Here is a 26,219-nt window from a genome sequence, read left to right as displayed (position 1 = left end):
ATATATTTAAAGTGATGAAAGGGAAGAACGTAAAACCAAGATTACTCTACCTGGCAAGGATCTCATTCACATTCCACAGAGAAATCAAAAGCTTTACAGGAAAGCAAAAGCTAAGAGAACTCAGCACCACCAAACCAGCTCTACAACAAATGCTGAAGTAACTTCTCTAAGTGGGAAACACAAGAGAAGAAAAGGACGTACAAAAACAAACCCATAACAATTAAGAAAATGGTAATAGGAACATACATTACTGATAACTACCTTAAACGTACATGGATTAAATGCTCCAACCAAAAGACACAGGCTCGCTGAATGGATACAAAAACAAGACCCATATATATGCTGTCTACAAGAGACCAACTTCAGACCTAGGGATACATACAGACTGAAAGTGAGGGGATGGAAAAAGATACTCCATGCAAATGGAAATCAAAAGAAAGCTGGAGTAGCAATACTCTTATCAGATAAAATGGACTTTAAAATAAAGAATGTTACAAGAGACAAGGAAGGACACTACATAACGATCAAGGGATCAATCCAAGAAGATATAACAATTATAAATATATTTGCACCCAACAAAGGAGCACCTCAACACATAAGGCAACTGCTAACAGCTATAAAAGAGGAAATCGACAGTAACACAATAATAGTGGGGGACTTTAACACCTCACTTACACCAATGGACAGATCATCCAGACAGAAAATTAACAAGGACACACAAGCTTTAAATGACACAACAGACCAGACAGATTTAATTGATATTTATAGGACATTCCATCCAAAAACAGCAGATTACACTGTCTTCTCAAGTGCACACGGAACATTCTCCAGGATAGATCACACCCTGGGTCACAAATCAAGCCTCAGTAAATTTCAGAAAATTGAAATCATATCAAGCATCTTTTCTGACCAGGAGATTAGAAATGAATTACAGGGAAAACAACGTAAAAAACACAAACACATGGAGGCTAAACAATACATTACTAAATAGCCAAGACATCACGGAAGAAAACAAAGAGGAAATCAAAAAATACCTAGAGACAAATTACAAAGAAAATACGACAATCCAAAACCTGCGGGATGCAGCAAAAGCAGTTCTAAGAGGGAAGTTTATAGCAATACAAGCCTACCTCAAGAAACAAGAAAAATCTCAAATAAACAATCTAACCTTACACCTAAAGGAACTACAGAAAGAACAACAAGCAAAACCCAAAGTTAGTAGAAGGAAAGAAATCATAAAGATCAAAGCAGAAATACATGAAATAGAAACGAAGAAAACAATAGCCAAGCTCAATAAAACTAAAAGCTGGTTCTTTGAGAAGATAAACAAAATTGATAAACCTTTAGCCAGACTCATCAAGAAAAAGAGGGAGAGGACTCAAATCAATAAAATTAGGAATGCAAAAGAAGAAGTTACAATGGACACTGCAGAAATACAAAGCATCATAGGAGACTACTACAAGCAACTCTATGCCAATAAACTGGACAACCTGGAAGAAATGGACAAATTCTTAGAAAGGTATAACCTTTCAAGACTGAACCAGGAAGAAGTAGAAAATATGAACAGACCAATCACAAGTAATGAAATTGAAACTGTGATTAAAAATCTTCCAACAAACAAAAGCCCAGGACCAGATGGCTTCACAGGTGAATTCTATCAAACATTTAGAGAAAAGCTAACACACATCCTTCTCAAACTCTTCCAAAAAATTGCAGATGAAGGAATACTACCAAACTCATTCTATGAGGCCACCATCACCCTGATACCAAAACCAGACAGATACTACAAAAAAAGAAAATTAAAGACCAATATCACTGATGAATATAGATGCAAAAATCCTCAACAAAACACTAGCAAACAGAATCCAACAACACATTAAAAGGATCATACACCACGATCAAGTGGGATTTATACCAGGGATGCAAGGATTCTTCAATATACACAAATCAATGTGATACACCATATTAACAAATTGAAGAATAAAAACCATATGATCATCTCAATAGATGCAGGAAAAGCTTTTGACAAAATTCAACACCCATTTATGATAAAAACTCTCCAGAAAGTGGGCATAGAAGGAACCTACCTCAACATAATAAAGGTCATATAAGACAAACCCACAGCAAACACCATTCTCAATGGTGAAAAACTGAATGCATTTCCTCTAAGATCAGGAACAAGACAAGGATGTCCACTCTTGCCACTATTATTCAATATAGTTTTGGAAGTCCTAGGCATGGCAATCAGAGAAGACAAAGAAATAAAAGGAATACAAATTGTCACTGTTTGCAGATGACATGATACGATACATAGAGAATCTGAAAGATGCCACCAGAAAACTACTAGAGCTAATCAATGAATCTGGTAAAGTTGCAGGATACAAAATGAATGCACAGAAATCTCTTGCATTCCTATACACTAATGATGAAAAATCTAAAAGAGAAATTAAGGAAACACTCCCATTTACCACTGCAACAAAAAGTATAAAATACCTAGGAATAAACCTACTTAGGGAGACAAAAGACCTGTATGCAGAAAACTATAAGACACTGATGAAAGAAATTAAAGATGATACAAACAGATGGAGAGATATACCATGTTCTTGGATTGGAAGAATCAATATTGTGAAAATGACTATACTACCCAAAGCAATCTACAGATTCAGTGAAATCCCTATCAAATCACCAGTGGCATTTTTTACAGAACTAGAACAAAAAATCATAAATTCTGTATGGAGACATAAAAGACCCCAAATAGCCAAAGCAGTCTTGAGGGAAAAAAACAGAGCTGGAGGAATCAGACTCCCTGACTTCAGACTATACTACAAAACTACAGTAATCAAGACAATATGGTACCGGCACAAAAACAGAAATATAGATCAATGGAACAGGACAGAAAGCCCAGAGACAAAAAGTGGAGAAAAGACAGTCTCTTCAATAAGTGGGAAAACTGGACAGCTACATGTAAAAGAATGAAATTAGAACACTGCCTAACACCATACACAAAAATAAACCCAAAATGGATTAAAGACCTAAATGTAAGACTGGACACTATAAATCTCTTAGAGGAAAACACAGGAAGAACACTCTTTGACATAAATCACAGCAAGATCTTTTTTGATCCACCTCCTAGAGTAATGGAAATAAAAACAAAAATAAACAAATGGGACCTAATGAAACTTAAAAGCTTTTGCAAAGCAAAGGAAACTACAAACACGATGAAAAGACAACCCTCAGAATGGGAGGAAATGTTTGCAAATGAATCAACATACAAAGAATTAATCTCCAAAATATACAAAGAGCTCATGCAGTTCAATATTACAAAAACAAACAACCCAATCAAAAAATGGGCAGAAGACCTAAATAGACATTTCTCCAAAGAAGACATATAGATGGCCAAGAAGCACATGAAAAGCTGCTCAACATCACTAATTATTAGAGAAATGCAAATCAAAACTACAATGAGGTATCACCTCACACCAGTTTAGAATGGGCATCATTAGAAAATCTACAAACAACAAATGCTGGAGAGGGTGTGGAGAAAAGGGAACCCTCTTGCACTGTTGGTGGGAATGTACACTGATACAGCCACTATGGATAAAAGTATGAAGGTTCCTTAAAAAACTAAAAATAGAATTACCATATGATCCAGCAATCCCACTACTGGGCATATACCCAGAGAAAACCATAATTCAAAAAGACACATGCACCCCAATGTTCATTGCAGCACTATTTACAATAGCCAGGTCATGGAAGCAACCTAAATGCCCATCGACAGATGAAAGGATAAAGAAGATGTGGTACATATATACAATGGAATATTACTCAGCCATAAAAAGGAAAGAAATTGGGTCATTTGTAGAGACATGGATGGGTCTAGAGACTGTCATACAGAGTGCAGTAAGTCAGAAAGAGAAAAACAAATATCGTATATTAACGCATATTATGTGGAACCCAGAAAAATGGTACAGATGAATGGGTTTGCAGGGCAGGAATAGAGACACAGATGTAGAGAACAAACGTATGCACACCAAGGGCGGGAAGTGGTGGGGGTGGGGGGGGGGGGTGTGATGAATTGGGCAATTGGGATTGACATGTATACACTGATGTGGATAAAATTGATCACTAATAAGAACCTGCTGTATAAAAAATTAAATTAAATAAAATTCAAAATTTCAGAAAATTACCATTTTTAAACCACCCTAGTAACAACTAATTTAGGCAAAAAACAGCAACACATGCTGCGTGGAAGATTGTTGGGAAATGAAATATCCATACAGTCTCAAAGTATCATCCCACAGATTCTTTATTAATTACAAAGGGGAAAAGGTACTTTTATAATGGAAAATTATGGTAGACAACGTCTTAATAAATGATTTATTTTAACATAATCAATAAAGGAACAAATGGACTTCTTGTGGCTCCTGATAAGATAAACTCAAAAGAATACAGTATCACCTGTGTAGCATTCCTGCTAAAAAATGTTTAACTTGAATCTAATCATGAGGAAACAATCAGACAAATCCATATTGAGAAATCTACAAAACAACTGGCCTAGGTTTTTTTTAAAAATGCCACTGTTGTAAAAGAAAAAAGAGAAAGAAAGGAGGGGCTAGGGAACTCTCCTAGTCAAGAAATATGACATTAAGAAGCAATGCATAATCCTTAAATGGATTTTGGAACAAAAAAAGAAGCTCTATGAAACACATTAATGGGACAATTGGGAAACTTGTATATGGACTGTATATTGTATAATAATAGTATTGTGTCAAGTTAAACTTCCTATGTGTGGCCAGTGTACTGTGGTTACAACAGTGAATATTCTAGTTCTCAGAAGCTTCAAGCTGAAATATTTAGGAGTGAACTGTTACAATGTCTGTAACTCCCAAATAGTCCAGCCAAATTATAAGTTAAATGTAGCAAAATGTTAACAGCTGGCGAATCCTTGTGAAAGGTGTATGGGTGTTCATTGTATACTCTTCCTAAAACTTTTCTGTAGCTTTTATACTCAAAATAAAAAGCTCAGAAAACAAAGGATTTTTTTTTAAAACCCTTTTTAAAGGACAAATGAGAGATTCAATGGATCTGTCAGGACCTTTATCACAATCGGGCAATATCAGAGGCTATTGGTGCCTCTGTGGAACTGGAAGGCAGGGAAGCTCTCCTTCACAGGAGAGCTTTGTACAGTGGTCTTCAAACTATCATGGTTTCCCTTCCTTCAATTACATTACAGAGAACTTGAATCTTTTGCCTGTGTCTGTCAATATCTGTCCATCCATCACAGTCCTTCTTGTGAAAATGACGCCATGGACTTGTTTGGAGATGTAACCACTCTCTAATAATCTGTCTACCTTTTGGAAAATAATCCAAAACAATTAACTTTAAAAACTGAGAACTGTCTATAGTTACACAATATAAAATAAAATTACACTAAAATTTTCACAACTCCAACTTCCCAGGATAAAAAGTTTGACACACATTTTGCACAAAAATTTGTTTTAAAGTGTGTTTAAGCAAACACAGCATTTCTAACAAGATCGAAACAAAGTACATCTATTATATAGTGTAACACTATATTTGTGCTTTTAACTTCAAAAATCAAAACTACTATAAGAGATCATTCTATATCTGTTCTTATATTCTTACACCAAAAAGAGAAGTCTTTGAAAATTACCTACCTCTTCTGCATATGATTTTCCAATTCCATCAGTACTACCTGTGACAACTGAGAAAAGAAAAAAGTAACAGTTTAGTTTAAGAATTACAATGCAGAACTGATCACAATTAGGACCCACCAATTAGACACAAGAAGACCTGTGTAATACAGGTGACCCTTGAACAACATGGGTTGGAACTGCAAGGGTCCACCTATATGCAGAGATCTTTTCCAATAAATACACACTACAGTACTACACAATCCAAGGTTGGTTGAATCCACAGATGCAAAACCTCGGATGTAAGATCCAGATACTGAGAGCCAAATGTAAAGTTATACTTGAATTTCCAACTGTATGGAGGGTCCGTGCCCCTAACCCCCCCATGCTGTTCAAGGGTCAACTGTACTTGATGTAAAAGATGGAGCAATTACCAGTGGCTCAAATTTAGGAATGAATACCCATGACAATGGCTAAAATTTAAAAGACTGCAATACCAAGTGTTGACAAGGATGTGGAGCAACTAGAACTCTCATACATTGCTGGTGGCGCTGTAAATTGACAGTCATTTTGGAACAACGATTTTACATTATGTCCAGAAATAAATGTGTGCCTATCTATGACTTAACAATTTCCAAGAGGTAACAGGCATCATGTTACCAAAACAATGTCCATGGTAGCTTTATTTACGTATAGTTGGTAAACATGCCCAAATAATAAACTACAAGAGAATAAGTAAATTAAGATATATTAACACAGTACACAATGAGAAGCCCGTGCACTGCAAAGAAGAGTAGTCCCCCCTCACCGCAACTAGAGAAAGCCCACGCACAGCAACAAAGACCCAACACAGCCAAAAATAAATAAAATAAAATTAATTTTAAAAAAAGGTTAAAAAAACAGATATATTCACACAATACTAAATATCAATTATGAAAAAAAGAACTACCAATACACTCAAAACAAGAACACATCTCCCAGACATTATGTTGAGTGAAAAAAGCCTGAGATAAAAGTGTACAAGCTGTTATGATTCCATTTATGCAATTTCAAAAAGGGCAAAACTAATCTATAAAGATAGAAGTGATAATATTGGCTACCCCGAGTAATGGGGTAGATGACAGGGAAGAGGCATTAAGGGAACCTTCAGGATGTAGGAAATATTCTATATCTTGTTGTGTATGTGTGTATGTAAAAATTCATGTAGCTGTACAATTAAGTACACACTGTATCTGTTATACCTTAATAGACTTTTTTTTTAACTATAGGTAGTAGAAATTGGATAACATCTATTTCTTCTAAGGGAGAGAGTATATTTCTCTTAAAAGCTCTAAAACCTTATGTAGCACAAACATTTGAAAATGATAATGGGTCAGGCTACACCATGGTATCTTACCTCTACAATACCGGAATAATGTTTGTTACAAATTCATAGCATGGTTTTGAATAGCATCCCAAAAGGTTAGGGATGCCCCCCCAAACTTCTCTATGAGTTTTCCCAAACCATGTATAAATTATGGAAACAAGTTATGGTGTAAAGTAGGATTTTCTTGTATTTGTCCTAAAACCACTTCTTTGAAATTACATGATGGTCCCTACTTTTATTATGCAGAAATATGGCAAACATATCTAAATTCTTCCTAGCCATATCTTTCATAATCATAATAGATTATGAAATAATAGAATAAGTTATGAAATCATATCTATCTAGATCTACTTATCTATCTGTCTCCATCTCTCTTTTTCTCCCCCCCCCATCTCCTCCTCTTATTCTTCCTCTCCCTCCCTGCTCACCCCACCCCCTGTCATTTGTTGAAGACATTAGGTCATACATTTATACTTAACCAGCCTGTCATTGGCTGATTGCATCCTCCTGATGTCATTTAACATGTTCTTCCATCCCCTAAAGTTAGTTGTACATGATCAAATTCAGGTTTGATTTTTTGGGTAAGAATACTTCATAAGTGATATTGCATATTTCCATCAGGAGGCACATGTTTGCTAACCTTACTTTTTGTCATATTAGCAGCCATTGATGATCACCGCTGAAACACATTATTTCATTAGAGATTGCAAAATGGTGATATTTGAATTCTATCATCCCATCTTCATTTAGTAGCTGGAATAGTTCCATAGAGAAATGACTCCTCATCAGTTATCTGATTACAAATGATACAGAGTTTGCACAGGAACACAAGATAAATGTTTTGATTTTTTTTCTCCTTTACCAGTTTTCAAAGTAAATTGGTGCTCTGGCATCTCCCAAAGGTAACTCATGTATTTTTATGATTGTGGTTTTGTTTACAAGAAACATTACTAAGTCATGGATTTAAACATTCATAGCAGAACCCATCTATATGAAATTAAGTATCATATGAGAGTTCCTCCAACCTCATGATCAATTCAGTTGCATATTTCTGTAACTTTTCATCTCCTGAGTATTTTGGAAGTACGGGGACCCAAGTTTTATACTGTATTCCTGTTACTGATGCACTAATGTGTCACACATGAAGTATAAACATTTTCTGTTTCCAATTCTCTCCTTTTCCTTCTGTGATAAACTTTTCTGCTCTCTCCAAGATCCCCAGAACCTCACCTCCTCGCCTCTTCCTTCAAAGGCTTGTTCAAACTCCACCAACTAATTCCACTGTTCAGATAACTTCAAACAAAAGAAACCTCTCTCTCCCCTAAGCTCCCTTAGCCCTTTACATGCACTTCTCTTACAGCACTTACCACTCTCTACTTTGAATTGCGTTTTCTTACGTGTACACGTCTTAATTCTTCTGCCAGATTCCAGGCTCCTTGCTATGTGATGTGCACAAGGTAGGTGCTCAGTAGACATTTGCTGAATGCATGAATGATGCTGACGTTTACTTGGTCTTACAAACTACAAAACACACGAGACTTGGACGATTTCCCTGAGAACCTGGTTTCTCAAAGATCTTCACTTTACAAGTACAATACCTTATATTCTCCTAATCTGTCTGCCACTCAATCTGTCCATTCACAGAGCCTTTGGTACCTAGATTATTCTGTTTATTCTCTACAACTGTGGAGCAAGCAAATCCTATACGTGATTACAGCACTGAATCAGTGGCAACATCAGATTTTCTCAGATTGTGTGCTTTAAAATCCCTCAATCAGAAATGCTCAATAATTAAACCACAATAAAGCCACTCCAAATAATGCATCTAGAATTTGGGGCTGGAATATACATATTTCAGAAGAACACAGATGACTCTGGTGTGTGTGTGTGTGTGTGTGTGTGCATGTGTGTGTGTTTGTGTGTATTTAAAATTGCCAACCCCAGGCTGAGCTAAAGCAGCATACCACACTTTAAAAATAGTCCTGGAGGGGGGCCTCCCTGGTGGCGCAGTGGTTGAGAGTCCGCCTGCCGATGCAGGGGACGCGGGTTCGTGCCCCGGTCTGGGAGGATCCCACGTGCCGCGGAGCGGCTGGGCCCGTGGGCCATGGCCGCTGAGCCTGCGCGTCCGGAGCCTGTGCTCCGCAACGGGAGAGGCCACAACAGTGAGAGGCCCGCATAACACTAAATAAATAAATAAAATTAAAAAAAAAAATAGTCCTGGAGGGCTTCCCTGCTGGCGCAATGGTTAAGAATCCGCCTGCCAATGCAGGGGACATGGGTTCGAGACCTGGTCCGGGAAGATCCCACATGCCATGGAGCAACTAAGCCCTTGCGCCACAACTACTGAGCCTGAGCTCTAGAGTCCGCGTGCCACAACTACTGAGCCCGCGCGCCTAGAGCCGGTGCTCCGCAACAAGAGAAGCCACCGCAATGAGAAGCCCGCGCATCGCAACGAAGAGTAGCCCCCGCTCGCCGCAACTAGAGAAGGCCCGCGCGCAGCAACAAAGACCCAACACGGCCAAAAATAAATAAAAATAAAATAAATTAAAAAAAAAAAAAAAACCAATCCTGGATAGCTCAGAATATGCCAGGAGTAGAGATTATAAAATTTGCCTAAGGGATATCAAACCTTCCTTTTCCAGATTCTCCAGGTTTTGGCGTTTGTAATGGGTTCTGTTAGAGCACCAACCACACCCCCCTCCAGCACAGAGGCCTTCGGGCCCTCCTCTGGCCAGGAGTGTTATCTGCTGTCAGCTCACAAGTGAACACCTCCCAGGAACTGCCCTCAGCCAAGGTTACAGCTCCTCCCCTGGGCAGTACACGTCTAATGACTGGTCCACACAAAGATCCAGCTCCCTTAAGCATTAGTTAGGCATCTCTGAAGCACCATCCCAGGTTCAGAGCTTCCCATGGGATCAGGTGACTCCTGCATCACAGTTTGACTTCTCCCTCTGCCCTACTCGGCTTCGTTTGCTTCCTCACAGGTGCTCTTCCTGAGAGCATCCCCCCCAAACACATACACACATCTCACTGTCCAAGTTTATTTCCTGATGAACTACTGGCAGCCTACAGTCAAGCTCCTTCTTTTTTAAAGTGATTTTATTTATGTCGAATACATAACTTAGTCCAAAAAAGATAATAGTTACAAATTTTTAGGCCCAAAATACCAGGACTTTACCTCTCTCCTTCTGCACCTTCCTATTCCATCCCCAGAAGCAACCATTTTCATTGCTTTTAATTGTTTTTCCTTATCTTTACATGTTCTAAATCCTATGTTACACTGTAATTTCCGGATTCATCAATATATTACTTGACTCTTCAGGTCTGATGAGAACTTTTACTCCCTTTATATTTTCCTCATCCTTCCAATGAAGTTATATTACAAGATTCTGTCACTTGTCAGTGTTTACCTGATTGTAATACTGCAACTCAATTCTGATATTAACCACCCAGAGTTAGCACAGATCCCACAGGTGAAAGACATGGTCCCCAGCAAAACTGCCCACAACGCAGGCACCAGCCACAAGTTCAGGGGTCCCTAGGCCACCAACACTTGTGACTGCTTGGCTACAAAGTTCACGGTTCCCGTAACTCCTCAGGTTCAATAATTCACTAGAATGACACACAGACCTCAGGATAACTTACAGTTCATGATTACAGCTTTATAATAAAGGATACAAATCAGGACCAACCAAATGAATAAGCCACTTAGGGCAAGGGCAAGGGCGGTCCCAAATGCAGAGCTTCCATGCCCTCTCTGAATCAGGGCAGGTCATCCCCCCACCCTCACCCAGCACATCAATGTGTTCACCCACTAGGAAGAATCTACATCAAGTTTCAGGGTCCAGAGTTTTCACTGGGTTTCATTACAACGGCATGGCCGACTGAATCACTGGTCACAGGACTGAACTCAATCTCCAAACCACCCCCCTTCCCTCCCCAGAGGTTGGAAGGTTGAGTTGGTATCACAAGGCTCAAAGCTCCAATCTTCTAATCACATGGTTGGTGTTTCTGGCAGGACCAGCCCCCATCCTGAAGCTCTGTACAGTCCCACTGATTTCATTAGTATAATCTATCAGAGCCCACCATAAATAATAAAGACACTCTTATCACTTAGGAAATTCCAAGGATCTAGATGCTCCCTCCCAGGAACAAAGGTCAGTCAAATTCTTTATTATACAACAATTACTGTGGCTAGAAAAATATATTATCCACTAGCGAACCAAACAGTATAGTAGAATTACATTCTCTTTCCTAATCAACGCTTTTGTTCTCATGGAATTAAAATTGCCTTTTTATTGCATTTGCGTAGTTTTCTTTTTAAATTTTCCCCCAGTCTCTAACAGCCTCTCGATATAATTTTCCACATAATCAACCCCAGCAATTTGTTCCATTACTTTTTTTTTTTTTTTCCCCTTAAAGATCGCCTTCACAGAGCACTCCAGCTTTCATCCTACTCCAGCCTGGAATACTCTGTGGCACAGCTATTGTTCTAGAACATAATCTTGGGAATTCCCTTAGACTGTCTCTCCTGGGTTGAAGCTCTTCTTTTCTAGATCTTGTTCTATTCCCTCATTATGCAGCACATCTAGCTTCCCAAGAAAGGATGCATGAAGATACATTTTGTAAACATTTTAAAAGTAAATTTTAGATTTTAAAATAAGTTTTAGACTTACCAAAAAAAAAAGTGAAGATAATACAGAGTATTCCCTATACTCCAAGCCAGTTTATCCTATTACTAACATCTTACGTTGGTATGGTAAATTTGTCACAATTAATGAACCAATTATGATACATTATTATTAACTAAAGTTCATATTTTTTCAGACTGTCTTGTTACTGAGTGTCCTTCTCTTGTAGGATGCCATCCAGAATATCATATTAAATTTGGTTATCACGTCTCTTTGTGTGACAGTTTGAAGCAAATTTTTTTTACATTTTTATATCTTTAAAAATAAAGTCTGTAAGGCCAACTGGCCCGAGGCAGGGGAACGCAATCAGATTCACAGGTTGCATCAGAGGGAAACTCTCCAGACCACCCAGTTCCAGAAACTGACCTGGAGACATTCCGGACCACCCAGTTCCAGGAACTGACCTGGGGGCTTTCCACCCGGCCCAGCCTTCCCGCCTTTCAAGGGGCGGGACTAGCGGTCCCAAGACTGAAGCAACCGGCACCAGATATCGCCACGATACCCGAAGAGACCACCAAATAAGGAATACCCTGCGCCCTCCCAGATTCACCACACCCCTTTCCCTTCTTCCCCTATACAATCTTGCCCAACCCTCGCCCGGGTGCGACTTCTCTGGCCCCTTTCTCGCGGACCAGTGAACCTCGCCCGGGAGCGCCCCCTAATAAAGCTCACTTGAAGCTTTCCTCTGTCTCGCGATGCCGTTTCTTAAGATCCGACCTTACAAAGTCTATTTCTAACTTCACACATAACAGTTTAACTAGTGTGGACAAAGAATGTCACCTGCCATATCAGTAAACAACGGATGTTGAGGCCATCAAGCCATAGCCACCCCCAAGTGCGCACCCTGAGAGGGTTCAGGATGGAGAGGAACAGGATACTGGCCTTTTAGGGTGCACATCAAAGCAATGACTTCAATAAACGCAGTCTCTTGCATCTTCCCATACATGGAAAACTGCTAAATTCATTAACTCAAGAAGTCTGGTTTTCTTTAATTAACAGCAATCTTTTGATTACTTGGTTTTGTCGCGAAAACTCCTATGTAACCCGGCTCCTCCCTTTCCTCCCTCAGTGCTATTTGAGAGGCTGTCTCCTGGGCTTAAGTCCTCAGTATGTCCACCGAATAAAACATAATTTTCAACTTTTAGGTTGTGCTTTTTTTTTTAAGTCGACACTAGGTATGGAATTCTAAACATCATTTTTAACAAAAATTAAAAACAACTCTCCACTGCACCAGTATTGTTTAAAAAGAATGTTTCACCATTCTGATTTCAGACAATTTGCAAATGAACTTTTTGGTCACTGGGGCTTTTAGGATTGTTACTTAATCTTTAGGACTCTGTCATGGTAACAGAGCTTGGGCTGGGTGCTTTTCCATTCATCGGTGCTAGGCACTGATGGGCCTGAAAATCCATGATCTTCAATTCTGGCAATTTTCTTATGTATTAATTCTTTGATAATTTCTTCACATTCTTCTCTAGAATTTCCATTAATCAGAGTTCAGACATAAGAGTTTCTCTATTAATCTTACTTTGCTTCTTGTTTACTTTCCTGGAAATTTCTTCAACTTTTATTTTCCAAATGTTCTACTGACTTTTTAAACTTAGGTTGCCAATTTTTTAATTTTTTTTTTGTGTGTGGTACGCGGGCCTCTCACTGTCGCGGCCTCTCCCGTTGTGGAGCACAGGCTCCAGACGCGCAGGCTCAGCGGCCATGGCTCACGGGCCCAGCCGCTCCGCGGCACGTGGGACCTTCCCGGACCAGGGCACGAACCCGTGTCCCCCGCATCGGCAGGCGGACTCTCAACCACTGCGCCACCAGGGAAGCCCCCAATTTTTTAATTTTGAAGAGCTCTTCTGTATTCTGATTGCTCTTTCTCTTTTTAAAGCAGCAGTTATTCTTATTATAAATCCATTATCTTCTCTTATCTCTGAGGACATTAATTAGACTTTGTTTACATATTTATGCTTTCTTCTACTCTTTTATTCTGTTTCCTCTAAGTTCCTTTTGATTGTTTTGGTCTCTCTCATCTTGGAGGCAATAACATGGCAATTAGTGTACATGGGTGGGATGACTATACTGTGACCCCCACTATAGGGTAATCGATGGGCAAACCAGCTTTTTGATTAGGGAATCCACAAGTCAGTATCTGCATTTTCCCTAGGACCCTTCAGTATCTCTTAAGCATTTCCCAAATTCCAGTCTTCTGGCTGCTGGGTAGTTGGGCAGCTATTAGTCTGTAGACTTTTCACCTAACCCTTGTTCTCAGTCTCGTATCTCACCTCTGCCCTCTTCTGTGCCCAATTTTCTGGAGTCTCAAGCACATCTGGTTCAGTGCCCTTCCCTATCCCTGTCTTTTGAGGTACCTGATACTTGTAATTCCTGTGCTTTTCTGGGGTGCAGAGCAAACTTGCTTGCTTCCCAATGGTGGACCATCCATGAGCACTCAGGTGTCGGCTCAGTGAGGTAAGTTATCACTCTTCCAACTTCATTTGCTGTGACTGGGGATGAGGGATTTCAGAAGTTCCCTAGTTTCATCAAAATGGTGCTTTCTGTTCCTTATTCTAATTATTAGAGAGGATTTCCAAGAGATAAAAGGCTAGAAATACTGTTGCTTGGCTATTTTAAAACTGGAAGTCCCCCAAGGTCCCTCTTAAACATTTTAAAGTAGACTGAGTTGAGAATAAATACTAAATACACTTCTCAAAAGATTTAGCTTTATGCTCCCAACAAGAACATTTTTTCCTATCATCTGCTATTAACTATCAAATTTAAATCAAATTAACACTTTTTAGAAACTATTATGTGTATGACTACAGAGAATACAATGATGTATAAGACCCACTGTAGTTATTAGGTGTTCCATAAATCACCCATTTCACAGTTAAGACTTCAAATATTAAACAGAAATAATATGACTTTAAATTGTATAAATATTAAAAAATTTTAAATTGTACAAATATTAAAAATTTAGCCTCTGATCTTTTTAGATAGATAAAAATATCACTTTTCCATATTCTGATAATTCTCAAAACCAAATACAGAACTGTATAGTTACACATAAGTCAGATACTGCCTCACAAGTATGTTTTTTTCCTGAGAAAATAGAAAAGTATAAAAATTATTTTTATGGGCACAAAGAAACAAAAAATAAAACTGGAAACCAAGAGCCTTCTTTACTCATCTCTGTAAGCACCACTGCAGTTCTATAATAATCAGAGTCATGTACAATGGCCAGGCAACGGGGGATCAAGTATCATTTCCCCATCAAAGGAAATGACAAATTCTTTAGTTCTCTAAGTCATATGATAGGTAATATCTTTGAAATAATGTACAGACACAACCAAGTCATCTGTCAAACTTTACTCACTCATAAAAGTTTTACTTGATGCCAAAAAATAATAATAATAAATTTGTTTATTTAAGACAGGGAGGATGGGGACAAGGATTATCCTGCCTTTTCTTTTAAAGATATATTCTTTGCTTTAAAGCTACATACCTTCCAACAGTAGTAGCAGAGACAGCAGCTCATAGTTGGATAGAAAAAAAATCCTTGGGTCTTCCCTGGTGGCACAGTGGTTAAGAATCCGCCTGCCAATGCAGGGGACATGGGTTCGAGCCCTGGTCCGGGAAGATCCCACATACAGCGGAGCAACTAAGCCCGTGCGTCACAACTACTGAGCCTGTGCTCTAGAGCCCACGAGCCACAACTACTGAAGCTAATTAAAGCATACCTTAAATCAAAAGTCTTTTGGCAGTTGTTCTGTGGCATTGGGGAAATACAGGGAAGAGGTTACTATTTTTTACTCTTCTTACTGTTGGTATTTTTTAACCGGGTGCTTGAATTGCCTTTCCAAAAACAGAAGTCCTTTCCTACCAGCAATAGAAAGATGGTGTAAACTGATCCAGCAGGTTCTTCATCTATTCCAGTTTCCCAAAAATCAGTGTAACACTGCTTAAGTCAGTGTTTCCTAAGGTCACCTAATACATTCTTAAAACTGATTTTTAAAAAATTAAATTTAATAGAAATCTTAATTACTGGACTACTATTTACTTAACTACTTGATTATTGTAAAAGACTACCAGTTTCAATAAATATAAATAGATTAGTGTAAAATATGTATGTAAAAAAACATTAACATTTTAAAATATTCATCAATGCAGTACTTAAGATTATTTCTTGATAGGTCTTTTGAGAAACACGATCTAAGCACTATCACCCTGATATACCTACCACCTTGCAATGAAAACCAAATGAAACAAAGACCAGCTTCCAAATCATCCAAATTAGAAATACTGCTTGTTTTTTGCATTTTCTTAAGATGAAAAAATTAAGCACTCATAGCCACACCGAAAGATGATGCAATGTGCAAAAACAATCCTGGGGACCCATCCTTCTTATGTTATGTACACACATGGGCCAGAGCCTGCTGTCTTCCTCAGTACCCATCCTTCCCTTCCTTCTTTGCAGCAATCATGGCCTGGAATACAACCTCCCTAGCAGCTAGGTGTGGCCATGGGATTAAATCTTGAAAATAAGGTGCAGTGTTGTGAGGGACTTTGAGAAAGGCTGCTTAAAGGAGTGACTCAGCAGGGAGAGTCACTTTCTGCCCATCGTCTAGCCAATTCAAAAAATGATGGCTGTAGCTCCAGCAGTCTTGAACCAGGAAGTAACCTTGAGGGTAGAAGCCATGGGCTAAGATGAAGGAACATACTTGTAGAAATCAAGTTTTTTCATGACTCCATGAAATTTCTATGCCAGGTTTTTTTTTCAACCAATCAGTTATTTTTTTTATTAACTGCTTACCACAGAGAATCAAACATACACAAAAAGTGGGAATTCCCTGGCAGTCCAGTGGTTAGGACTCCAAGCTTCCACTGCAGGGGGCACAGGTTTGATCCCTGGTTGGGAAACTAAGATCCTGCATGCTGTGAGGAGTAGCCAAAAAAAAAAAAAAAAAAAAAAAACCAACATACACAAAAAGTCTGTCTGGTCTTCTTTAAACTGGGTGAAAAATAAATAAACTTCTATATTGTTAAAGTGACTATTACAGGGCCAGAAAAGCAAGAGTAAGCTGTCAGTAAATTGTTAAAACAAAATATTTAATATTGATAAAATAAATTTTCACATCTTGAGGTATGGGGAAGCCATTCTGGCTTATATACGAGTTAACTTGAATTTTATTTTAACTGAAACAGCCTGTTTGTGGCCTATCAAATATACACTGTACACCTGCTTTAATTATTAAAGAAAAGGGCGCACTGATGAGAAGTAAAGAATGTCCACGTTAAAAATAAAGATTAACTGTCTCCCTTCCTGGGATGCCAATGCTGGTACTCCTCTGATGATAAGACTCCCTTCGCCAAGGCCATACTGACTCACTGTGTACATGCTGGTCGTTTTTTTGGAAACCTTGAAGAAATGTATCCCTGAGTTGTTTAATGTTCTTCCAACAAAATATAAAACCGTACTGAAAACCAGGCTTCTCAGGAGCAGTTTCTCAAGAGTTATCTGAAGGCTGTTTTCCCAGCTATAGTCCTCAGTTCAGTTCAAATAAAACTCTTTTTCTAGTCTCATTATTGATTGTTTATTGATTATTTTCATCGACAGTATTCACATCATTTTAAGACTATTTGCTCAAGGTACTTCATTGATATTATCCAGTTAATTCTCACAACAGCTCTCACCCTAGTCTAAGCTACCATCCCAACACACAAGGACTTGTGCAATGACCCTTTTCAGTTCCTTCCCACTTGATTCATGCAATACACAGCTAAAAATTATCTTTCTCAAACACCATTTTTATGATCTCATTCTTCTGTCAAAAGGCAACAATATTTCCCTATGGCTAATTATATAAAACCTGGAACACAAATCTAGTCACGTCTCCCCATTGCCACCACCTGGGGCTACCAGCATTCATCTCCCGCAAGAACTACTGCAACAGCCTTCTAACTACTTCACCTGCTCCCTTTTAATTTATTTATTTATTTACTTATTTTTCTTTTTGGCTGCATTGGGTCTTTGTTGCTGCACGCGGGCTTTTCTCTAGCTGCGGCGAGCGGGAGGCTACTCTTCATTGCGGCGTGTGGGCTTCTCATTGGGTGGCTTCTCTTGTTGCAGAGCACGGGCTCTAGGCATGCGAGCTTCAGTAGTTGTGGCACTTGGGCTCAGTAGCTGTGGTTCGTGGGCTCTAGAGCGCAGGCTCAGTAGTTGTGGTGCACGAGCTTAGTGGCTCCGTGGCATGTGGGATCTTCCCCGACCAGGGCTCGAACCTGTGTCCCCTGCACTGGCAGGCAGATTCTTAACCACTGCGACATCAGGGAAGCCCCTTGCTCCCCTTCTTATTCCTCTCCAACTCACTCTCCGCACTGCAGCCAAAGTGATCACTCCATTGGGCAGATCTGACATCACTTCCCTGACAAAAATCTGTCAGTCATTTCCCACTGCCCTTATTCTTTACAAGGTCTTCCATGAGCTGACCTCACCTCCCATCACTTTCCCCCTACCACCCACTGCCCTAGTCATGCTGAATTTTTTCCAGTTCCTACAAGGTAACATGCTCTCTTTTCACCAATGTTGTTCCCTCTACTCCCAGTTTCACATCCCCGGCTTTCTCTCTCCCATCCTTGACATCTTCACTTGAACATCTCCTTTCCCTTAAGCTTTCCTTGGCCTCTAGACTAGCAGGCCCTCATAGCTCACTGGCCCCATGGCACTCTGTACCTACCCTGCATGACATTCATCATATAGGTTTCCATAAGGGTCTGGGTCACCACAGTCTAAGTGCTAGCGTGGTGCCTGGCAAAAAGTAGATGATGAATGAGGTTTTGTGAGATGAGTGAATGAATAAAAGGAGATTATGAATGGAAAACTAGCCTCTTGGGACACTCCCCACTGCTTTACCCACTTTTTTAGAAATAACACCCAATCACCTACTGTACACAACCCCACCTACTCTTCAGCCCCTCTCAACATCAAGAATCAGCGATCTAAACTAAAATTTAAGAAATTTCAGAGAGAAGTTTAACTTAGTTTATGATGAATCTACAGACACACATTTTCAAAGGACAGTTCTCTGTTCTTGTCATTAAGACTGGCTTCTTCAATTAACACTCGGTGTTCTCAGATTCCATTTTGCCATGGAGCAAGTGGATAACTTAAGGTAGTTTTCAACAATACACAGAAAAATGCTACAGGTATTGCCCACGCATAACCCAGTGGCCTCAGGTACTACCCACAACCCTATGGGTTGTGAGAGTAATTTATGACAGCCAGGGCCAGAACTGAGGTAGAGGAAGGAGAGAAGGGAGGAGGGAAAAAGGAGATTCAAAAAGGCTTATGTTTTCATATATAAATATAACACCAGAAACCAAATTTGCAAGCCTTTGAGAAGATGGAAACTGACAACTATAAAGAATATCCCAACTTGGCATCCAGAAGTGTCTAGCTTGTTACAGATTATATAAAATACTGGCAACTGACCAGGGCTCAGCTTCCAGATTTTATAAAGTCAACAAAAATGCTTCTGTTTCTGTAGGTTAAAAATATTCTACTCTTTTTGTCCTCAACTTGCTAGGAACAGATATTTTTAGTAAGAACCCAATCAACCTTATCAAAATCAAACATCAAAAATAGAGGAGAGGAACACTGGAAGCAAACATGCTATTTTTAGCTCTTCTGTCTATTCTCTGCCACTACCCACCAAATTCTGACTGCAGAGCCCATGCATAAGAGCTTAAGTTATTCCAAGCAGGTTCCTTCTCCTGACCCCTCCCTCCCCACCCCTCCCCCAACAGCTGAATGCTGAAAATACTCGATTGATTAAAGATTAATACTGCCGCAAACCACGACAGCTGCCGTTCCTCTGAGTGCTTTTGCGGGGTGGGGAGAATAGAAAATGACAGAGAGCTTGCATCAGTATTCCTCTTGGGGATCTATTACATGGAAAGAAAATTGCTATTTCAATCCCCTTTTGTTGCTAAAAATAGCAGTCTCAGTTGATTCAGGCAAACAGGGAACAGGCTTAGCCAGGCTGAATTTAGAAACCACTGAAGTCCTAACAGCAAATGCTAAAGTAGTCTAACACATGCCAGCTCATATTTAACAAAGAACAAAGAAGAGAGGCATGCAGCCTGCAAGTTAATAAAACAGCAGCAACTTCCTGCATTTTTATTAAAGAGAAGCAGTGAAAGTGATGCAAAATAAAGACAACTATAACTTGTTCTCATCATATTTTTTAAAAGAATTTTTATAGGAAAAATAATCAGATTATGCATCAACCTTGATATTGTGGGCATTTCCCACAACCTCACGGTTTGGGAAAATACACACCTCTTCTCAAGTACAGTATACTACTATGGAAAGAAAAGGGTCAGTTTACAAACATGCTATCCCGGTACTGCATAGGCCCCTCTCCCACTACGTCCTCTTGGGTTTCCTACTGAACAGCTCTCTCTCTCTTAACCTTCCCTCCTTTTCCCTTGACCCAACCAAATGGGGCAGACAGGTATAATTTGCCACTTCAAAAACTAACAAACAAAACCAAAACAGAACAAGACAACATTCAAAGCACCCAGAGGTTCAGAACAGAGAAAAGGAAGAAACTGCAAAAAGCAGGATCCACTTAAGGCAGCTAATCCCCTGGGCCCACTTCCAGGCAAGGCCAAGTAATAACATTCTGGCGGCACCAAAACCCCAAAATATCTTCTGCCTGATTCTTTCACTTTACTTGGTTAACTGAAAACCTTGGCAGACAATGATTCATTTCAGTGAATGCCACATCCTCTTTAAAATGCAAACCCTTGCACAAGAATTCAAAGGTTATCAGTCCTTCTGCCTCTGCGTGATTTAGTGTATTCAAACTGCTTTGTGGCTTCCTTTGGGAATACCCAAAATGTGAGGGTAACACACAAGGGGCCTCCTGAGAGTAGGAATTCTGACTGGGAACAAAGGGGTTACTACTTCTGGATCGCAGGCCTAGTAAGACCCCCCAGAGGAAAGCCTTTAGGCTTTTTCCATTTAAGTACAAAGGGAGTATGTGAAGTGGTTAAGAACATGGGTTCTAAAATCAGACCAGCAAGGTTCCAAGTCCAGGTTCAAATGCAAACGCTGCCAATTATCAGAAGCTACTTAACCTCTACTGTCTCAGTTTCTTTATCTATAAAGTGAAGACAACACCATCTGTCCCACAGAGTTACTGTAAAGACTCAATAAAATAATGTTAATAATAGTACTCACCATACTGGATTGTTTGAGAATCAAACAGCATAATGTATACAATGTACTTAGCATGGAACTTATCATATGATAAATTCTCAACAAATATTAGCAATAGATGAGGAATATTGAAAGTGGAAGGGGTACAGAAAGGAAAATTAAGAAGTTACTAAAAGTACATCAAAAGTATATGCAATGAAAGAAAAAAATAGGTAGGTTGGACCTCATCAAAACTAAATTTGTTTGTACATCAAAGGACAATATCAAGAGAGTGAAAAGACAAACCAAAGAATGGGAGAAAATATTTGCAAATCATATATCTAATAAGGGACCAATACCAAAAATATATAAAGAATTCCTACAACTCAACAACAAAAAGACAACCCAATATTAAAATGGGCAAGACCTGCATAGATATTTATCCAAAAAAGATATACAACTGACTAACAAGCACATGAAAAAATGTTCAACATCATTAGGAAAACACAAGTGAAAACAACAATGACAAACTAGTTTGGCCATAATTTTTAAAAAAAGAAAATGGAAAATAGCAAGTGTTGGTCAGGATGTACAGAAAGTGCAGTCCTTGGGGACTTCCCTGGTGGTGCAGTGATTAAGAATCCGCCTGCCAATGCAGGGGACACAGGTTCGATCCCTGGTCAGGGAAGATCCCACATATCGCGGAACAACTAAGCCCATGTGCCACAACTACTGAGCCTACACTCTAGAGCCCAAGAGCCACAACTACTGAGCCTGAAAGCCACAACTACTGAAGCCCGCATGCCTAGAGCCCATGCTCCGCAAAAACAGAAGCCACAACAATGAGAAGCCCGCGTACCACAATGAAGAGTAGCCCCCGCTCTCCACAGCTAGAGAAAGCCCGCGCGCAGCAACAAACACCCAACACAGCCAGAAAGAAAAGAAAGAAAGAAAGAGAGAGAGAGAGAGAGAGAGAGAGAGAGAGAGAAAGAAAGAAAGAAAGAAAGAAAGAAAGAAAGAAAGAAAGAAAGAAAGAAAGAAAGAAAGAAAGATCTAGCAGTAATTTTCTCTGGGTGATAGTGAAATTATGCAATTAAAAAAAAAAAGAAAGAAAGTGGAGTCCTTGTATATTGCTGGTAGGAAAGCAAGATGGTACAGGCATTGGGGAAAAACCGTTTAGTGGCTCCTCAAAAAGATAAACACGGATTTACCATGTGACCCATTAATTCCATTCCTAGGTATATACTCAAAAGAATTGAAAACCGCATTCAAACAGAAACTTGTACATTAATAGCCCCAAAGTTGAAACAACCCAAATGTCCATCGACTGATGAATGGATAAACAGAATGTGGCATACCCGTACAATGGAACATTACTCAGCCATAAAAAGGAATGAAGTACTGGCACATGTTACAATGTGGATGAACCTTAGGTATAAACACTCTAAGTGAAAGAAGCCAGATACAAAAGATCACACACTGTATGATCCCATTTACATGAAACATCCAGCATAGTAAATCCACAGAGAAGAAAGATTAGTGGTTGCCAGGAGCTGGGGAAAGAGGAATAAAGAGTGACTGCTTACTTGGTATGGTGTTTCCTTTTAGGGTGAGAAAAATATGTTGGCACTAGATAGAAGTAATGGTTGCACAACACTGTGAATGTCCTAAATTCCATTGAACTGTGTACTTTAAAATGGTTAATGGTTAATTTTGTTATGAGAATTTTGCCTCAATTTTTTAAAGTCTCTTTTTAAAAAAGTTAGTAAAGATTAGCTTTTCACCAAGGGCTAGACCACAAAAAGGAAAGAAATAGCTATTTCTCTTGCCGTATGGTCCCTTGAATTCAGGAAGTAAGACTTCGATTAACACATCATTCAATTTATACAACAGAATGCAGAGGAACCTACATTTGGATTGCTCCCATGGGTAGAACAGCCCTTTTACATGTATCTAAATTTATGGAGGACCTACTCTGTGCCAAACACAGTAGCAAGCACTTTACAGATATTTTAATTGTCCCAACACTCAATTAGTAGCTACCCCAGCAACTATGCAAGGTTTATAGATAACAAGATCTTATTACAGTATCTAATTTTTATTTTTGGGGCCACACCACGCAGCTTGCAGGATCTTAGTTCCCCAATCAGAGACTGAACCCGGGCCCCAGCAGTGAAAGCACCGAGTCCCAACCACTGAAGTGCCAGGGAATTCCCAATATCTAATTTTATAAATAAAGAAACCATCTCAGAAAGGTTAAGTGACTTGCCAATGGTCACATCATCCTAAATCTGATCCCCAGAACATGAACCCACTACACAATAGAACACTGACTTATAAACTTGAAAGTGCCTAAAACAGTCACATTTAGCAAGGATGCATGGTGCATATATAAATACTCCAAAGAGTTCCTTGCTCATTAATCTGATGATGCAGAATCCAACTTTATTTTCCATTATTCCTTAACCAGCCTCTTAACCCCAGCCAATTTGTCTGGTGTTTCCCAAATATAACATGCCAAGGAACGGGTCCCATGTTGTGCTCAATACTGAGAAGGATGTTTCTCTTTACTCTCTACCCCCTTTAGCCACCTTCCAGTAATCTGAACCTCTAAGCTTTACAGACAACAACAGTCATTAAGTCCAGCTGACTTAATCACATCCTAGCCTCTAGAATGTCAAAGCCTGACTAATCTATTATTCAAGCTAAATACTGTTCACAAGTTCCAAATAACTGGAAGCAAAGAAACAGAACTGAAGTTCTCTTTTTATCTAGTTCTAATCCTAATGGTTAATTAGATCATGAGGGACCCTGGTGGCGCAGTGGTTAAGAATCCGCCTGCCAATGCAGGGGAGATGGGTTTGAGCCCTGGTCCGGGAAGATCCCACATACCACGGAGCAACTAAGCCCGTGCGCCACGACTACTGAACCTGCGTTCCAGAGCCCGCGAGCCACAACTACTGAAGCCCACGCGCCCAGAGCCCGTGCTCTGCAACAAGAGAAGCCACTGCAATAAGAAGCCCACGCACCACAAGGAAGAGTAGCCCCCGCTCATGGCAACTAGAGAAAGCCAACGCGCAGCAACGAAGGCCCAACGTTGCCAAAAATATAAACAAATAAATTTAAAAAAAAATAAAAAATTAGATCATGAAATAAGGCAAGGAAGGGAATTCCCTGGCAGTCCAATGGTTAGGACTCTGAGCTTTCACTGTGGCCGGCCCGGGTTCAATCCCTGGTCAGGGAACTAACATCCCACAAGCCGCACAGTGCAGCCAAAGAAATAAGGCAAAGAAAAAGAATGAGTTGATGGCATAGTTACAAGATTCTTATCTCTGACATGTTACGTAATCCTGGCTCCATTTTCTTCTTCACGTGGAGTAGGTAACATTCAAATGACATTGTCCAGTCTATGTAATTGTTTTATATTCAACATAAACCATAACATTCCCTCTACACCTATGTAAGAAATTTACATCTCATAAATGCCTAAAGGCTTGAAGTTACTTCAACAAGTCCAAATTGGAACAGTCCTTTAGCTCAAAACAAGAAATATTAGTTCTTGGGCTTCCCTGGTGGCGCAGTGGTTGAGAGTCCGCCTGCCGATGCAGGGGACACGGGTTCGTGCCCCGGTCTGGGAGGATCCCACATGCCGCGGAGCGGCTGGGCCCGTGAGCCATGGCCGCTGGGCCTGCGCGTCCGGAGCCTGTGCTCCGCAACGGGAGAGGCCACAACAGTGAGAGGCCCGCATACCACACACACACAAAAAAGAAATATTAGTTCTTGACATATCTTATGATTATATGCATTTAACTGGAAGAGTGATAACTAAATCAAACATTTCCTTAGCTAATAAACAGTATTAAAACACACTAGTAGGACAATAGAGTCTATTACATGAGTGTCCTTGAAATATATATTTCAGGCCTGATAAAAGTGAAAGAGTTATAATGAGATCTACTTGGGAATCCCAATAATTAACTTCTTTTGAATGGTCTGAATTTATACACACCAAGGTAGATATATATATACATATATATAAGGAGGGTCTAGTGTAGATTATTTGGTTTATTTCAACCAAACTCATATAGTTTAAGCTCTTAACAATATTCTTCAGATAAGTGGTTAAATTCCTCCAACAAAGAGACCCCGGATTTTAGCCACTTTGACAAATAAGTCCCTCCCAACTAAAAAGCTATTCTGCTTTCAACTAGGTTTACCACAGTAACATTGCAATAAAGTCGTATTTTGAGCCAGAGTTTCCTAGTAAATAATTTCTTTTTCAAGGATCAAATACTTTCCTAGCCTAACGTTCATGCTTCAGCCAAAGAAGCCTCACCACATCCGTAAGTACTTTACACCTAGAAGAAATCAAATTCATTCTGACTCAGGCCTGGTCAAGAACTTCAAAACATTGTCCAGCAACTATACTTCAATAAAAAATAAAATAAGGGCTTCCCTGGTGGCGCAGTGGTTGAGAGTCCGCCTGCCGATGCAGGGGACGCGGGTTCGTGCCCCGGTCTGGGAGGATCCCGCGTGCCGCGCAGCGGCTGGGCCCGTGAGCCATGGCTGTTGAGCCTGTGCGTCCGGAGCCTGTGCTCCGCAACGGGAGAGGCCACAACAGTGAGAGGCCCATGTAACGCAAAAAAAATAAAAATAAAAATAAAAATAAAATAAAAATAAAAAAGAACTTCAAAACAGCTTCCCCAATAAACAATTTATGATATATATCTTGAAGACTGTCTAGTGTCAACAACAAATTTGAGGAAGGAAATGAAGAATGCTAATCTATTCTCTCCAATAGTTTTTTTTTTTCTTATCCCTGAAAAGCCAAAACCATGGAAGCACGGAAGCACAGTTCCCTCCTATCAGACAACATCTAGCTGAATCCTCTGTACTTTTTAGGAAAACCCAAGACTGCCAATGAAATTATGCTAAGCAACTTAACGACTATCACACTTTTCAAAATGAACACTCAGTGAGATACATTTTCAACCTAATCTTCTTAAAGGAGCTTCATATAACCCAACACCATGTATCTCAGTTACAGAGATCATATTGGGGTGAGTTGACTAGCAGTCAGGAAACCTTGGTTCTAGCCGTGGTTCTGCAAGCTCAGTGAACCTCGACCACTAATTAACATTTCTGAGCCTCAATTTCAGCATCTTTTTAAGTGTAGTCACATACTAAATGAATAGCCAAGACCCTATGGTTCCATGACTATGATGAATATAAAGTCATGGTCATGACTTCTTTCTCACCTTTAATTATTGAAACAAACACACATCCACAAGTGTTAGAAACAGTAGATGTCA

At 39.6% G+C, this 26,219-nt stretch overlaps 1 protein-coding gene across 1 annotated transcript in view; it reads right to left on the bottom strand.

Annotated features, from left to right (window-relative positions):
• Nucleotides 1-26,219, bottom strand: part of HSD17B12 (hydroxysteroid 17-beta dehydrogenase 12) — a 168,169-nt gene that overhangs the window by 106,570 nt on the left and 35,380 nt on the right. Inside the window, exon 2 of the mRNA XM_081240077.1 lies at nt 5,679-5,725. Within this exon, the coding sequence (XP_081096203.1) occupies nt 5,679-5,725 (47 nt within the window). The remainder of the gene's footprint in view (nt 1-5,678; nt 5,726-26,219) is intronic.

The sequence above is a fragment of the Mesoplodon bidens genome (genome assembly GCF_964165515.1).
Source record: "Mesoplodon bidens genome assembly, chromosome: 7".
Classification (NCBI taxonomy): Eukaryota; Metazoa; Chordata; class Mammalia; order Artiodactyla; family Ziphiidae; genus Mesoplodon; species Mesoplodon bidens.
This window is presented reverse-complemented; position numbering and strand designations above follow the sequence as displayed.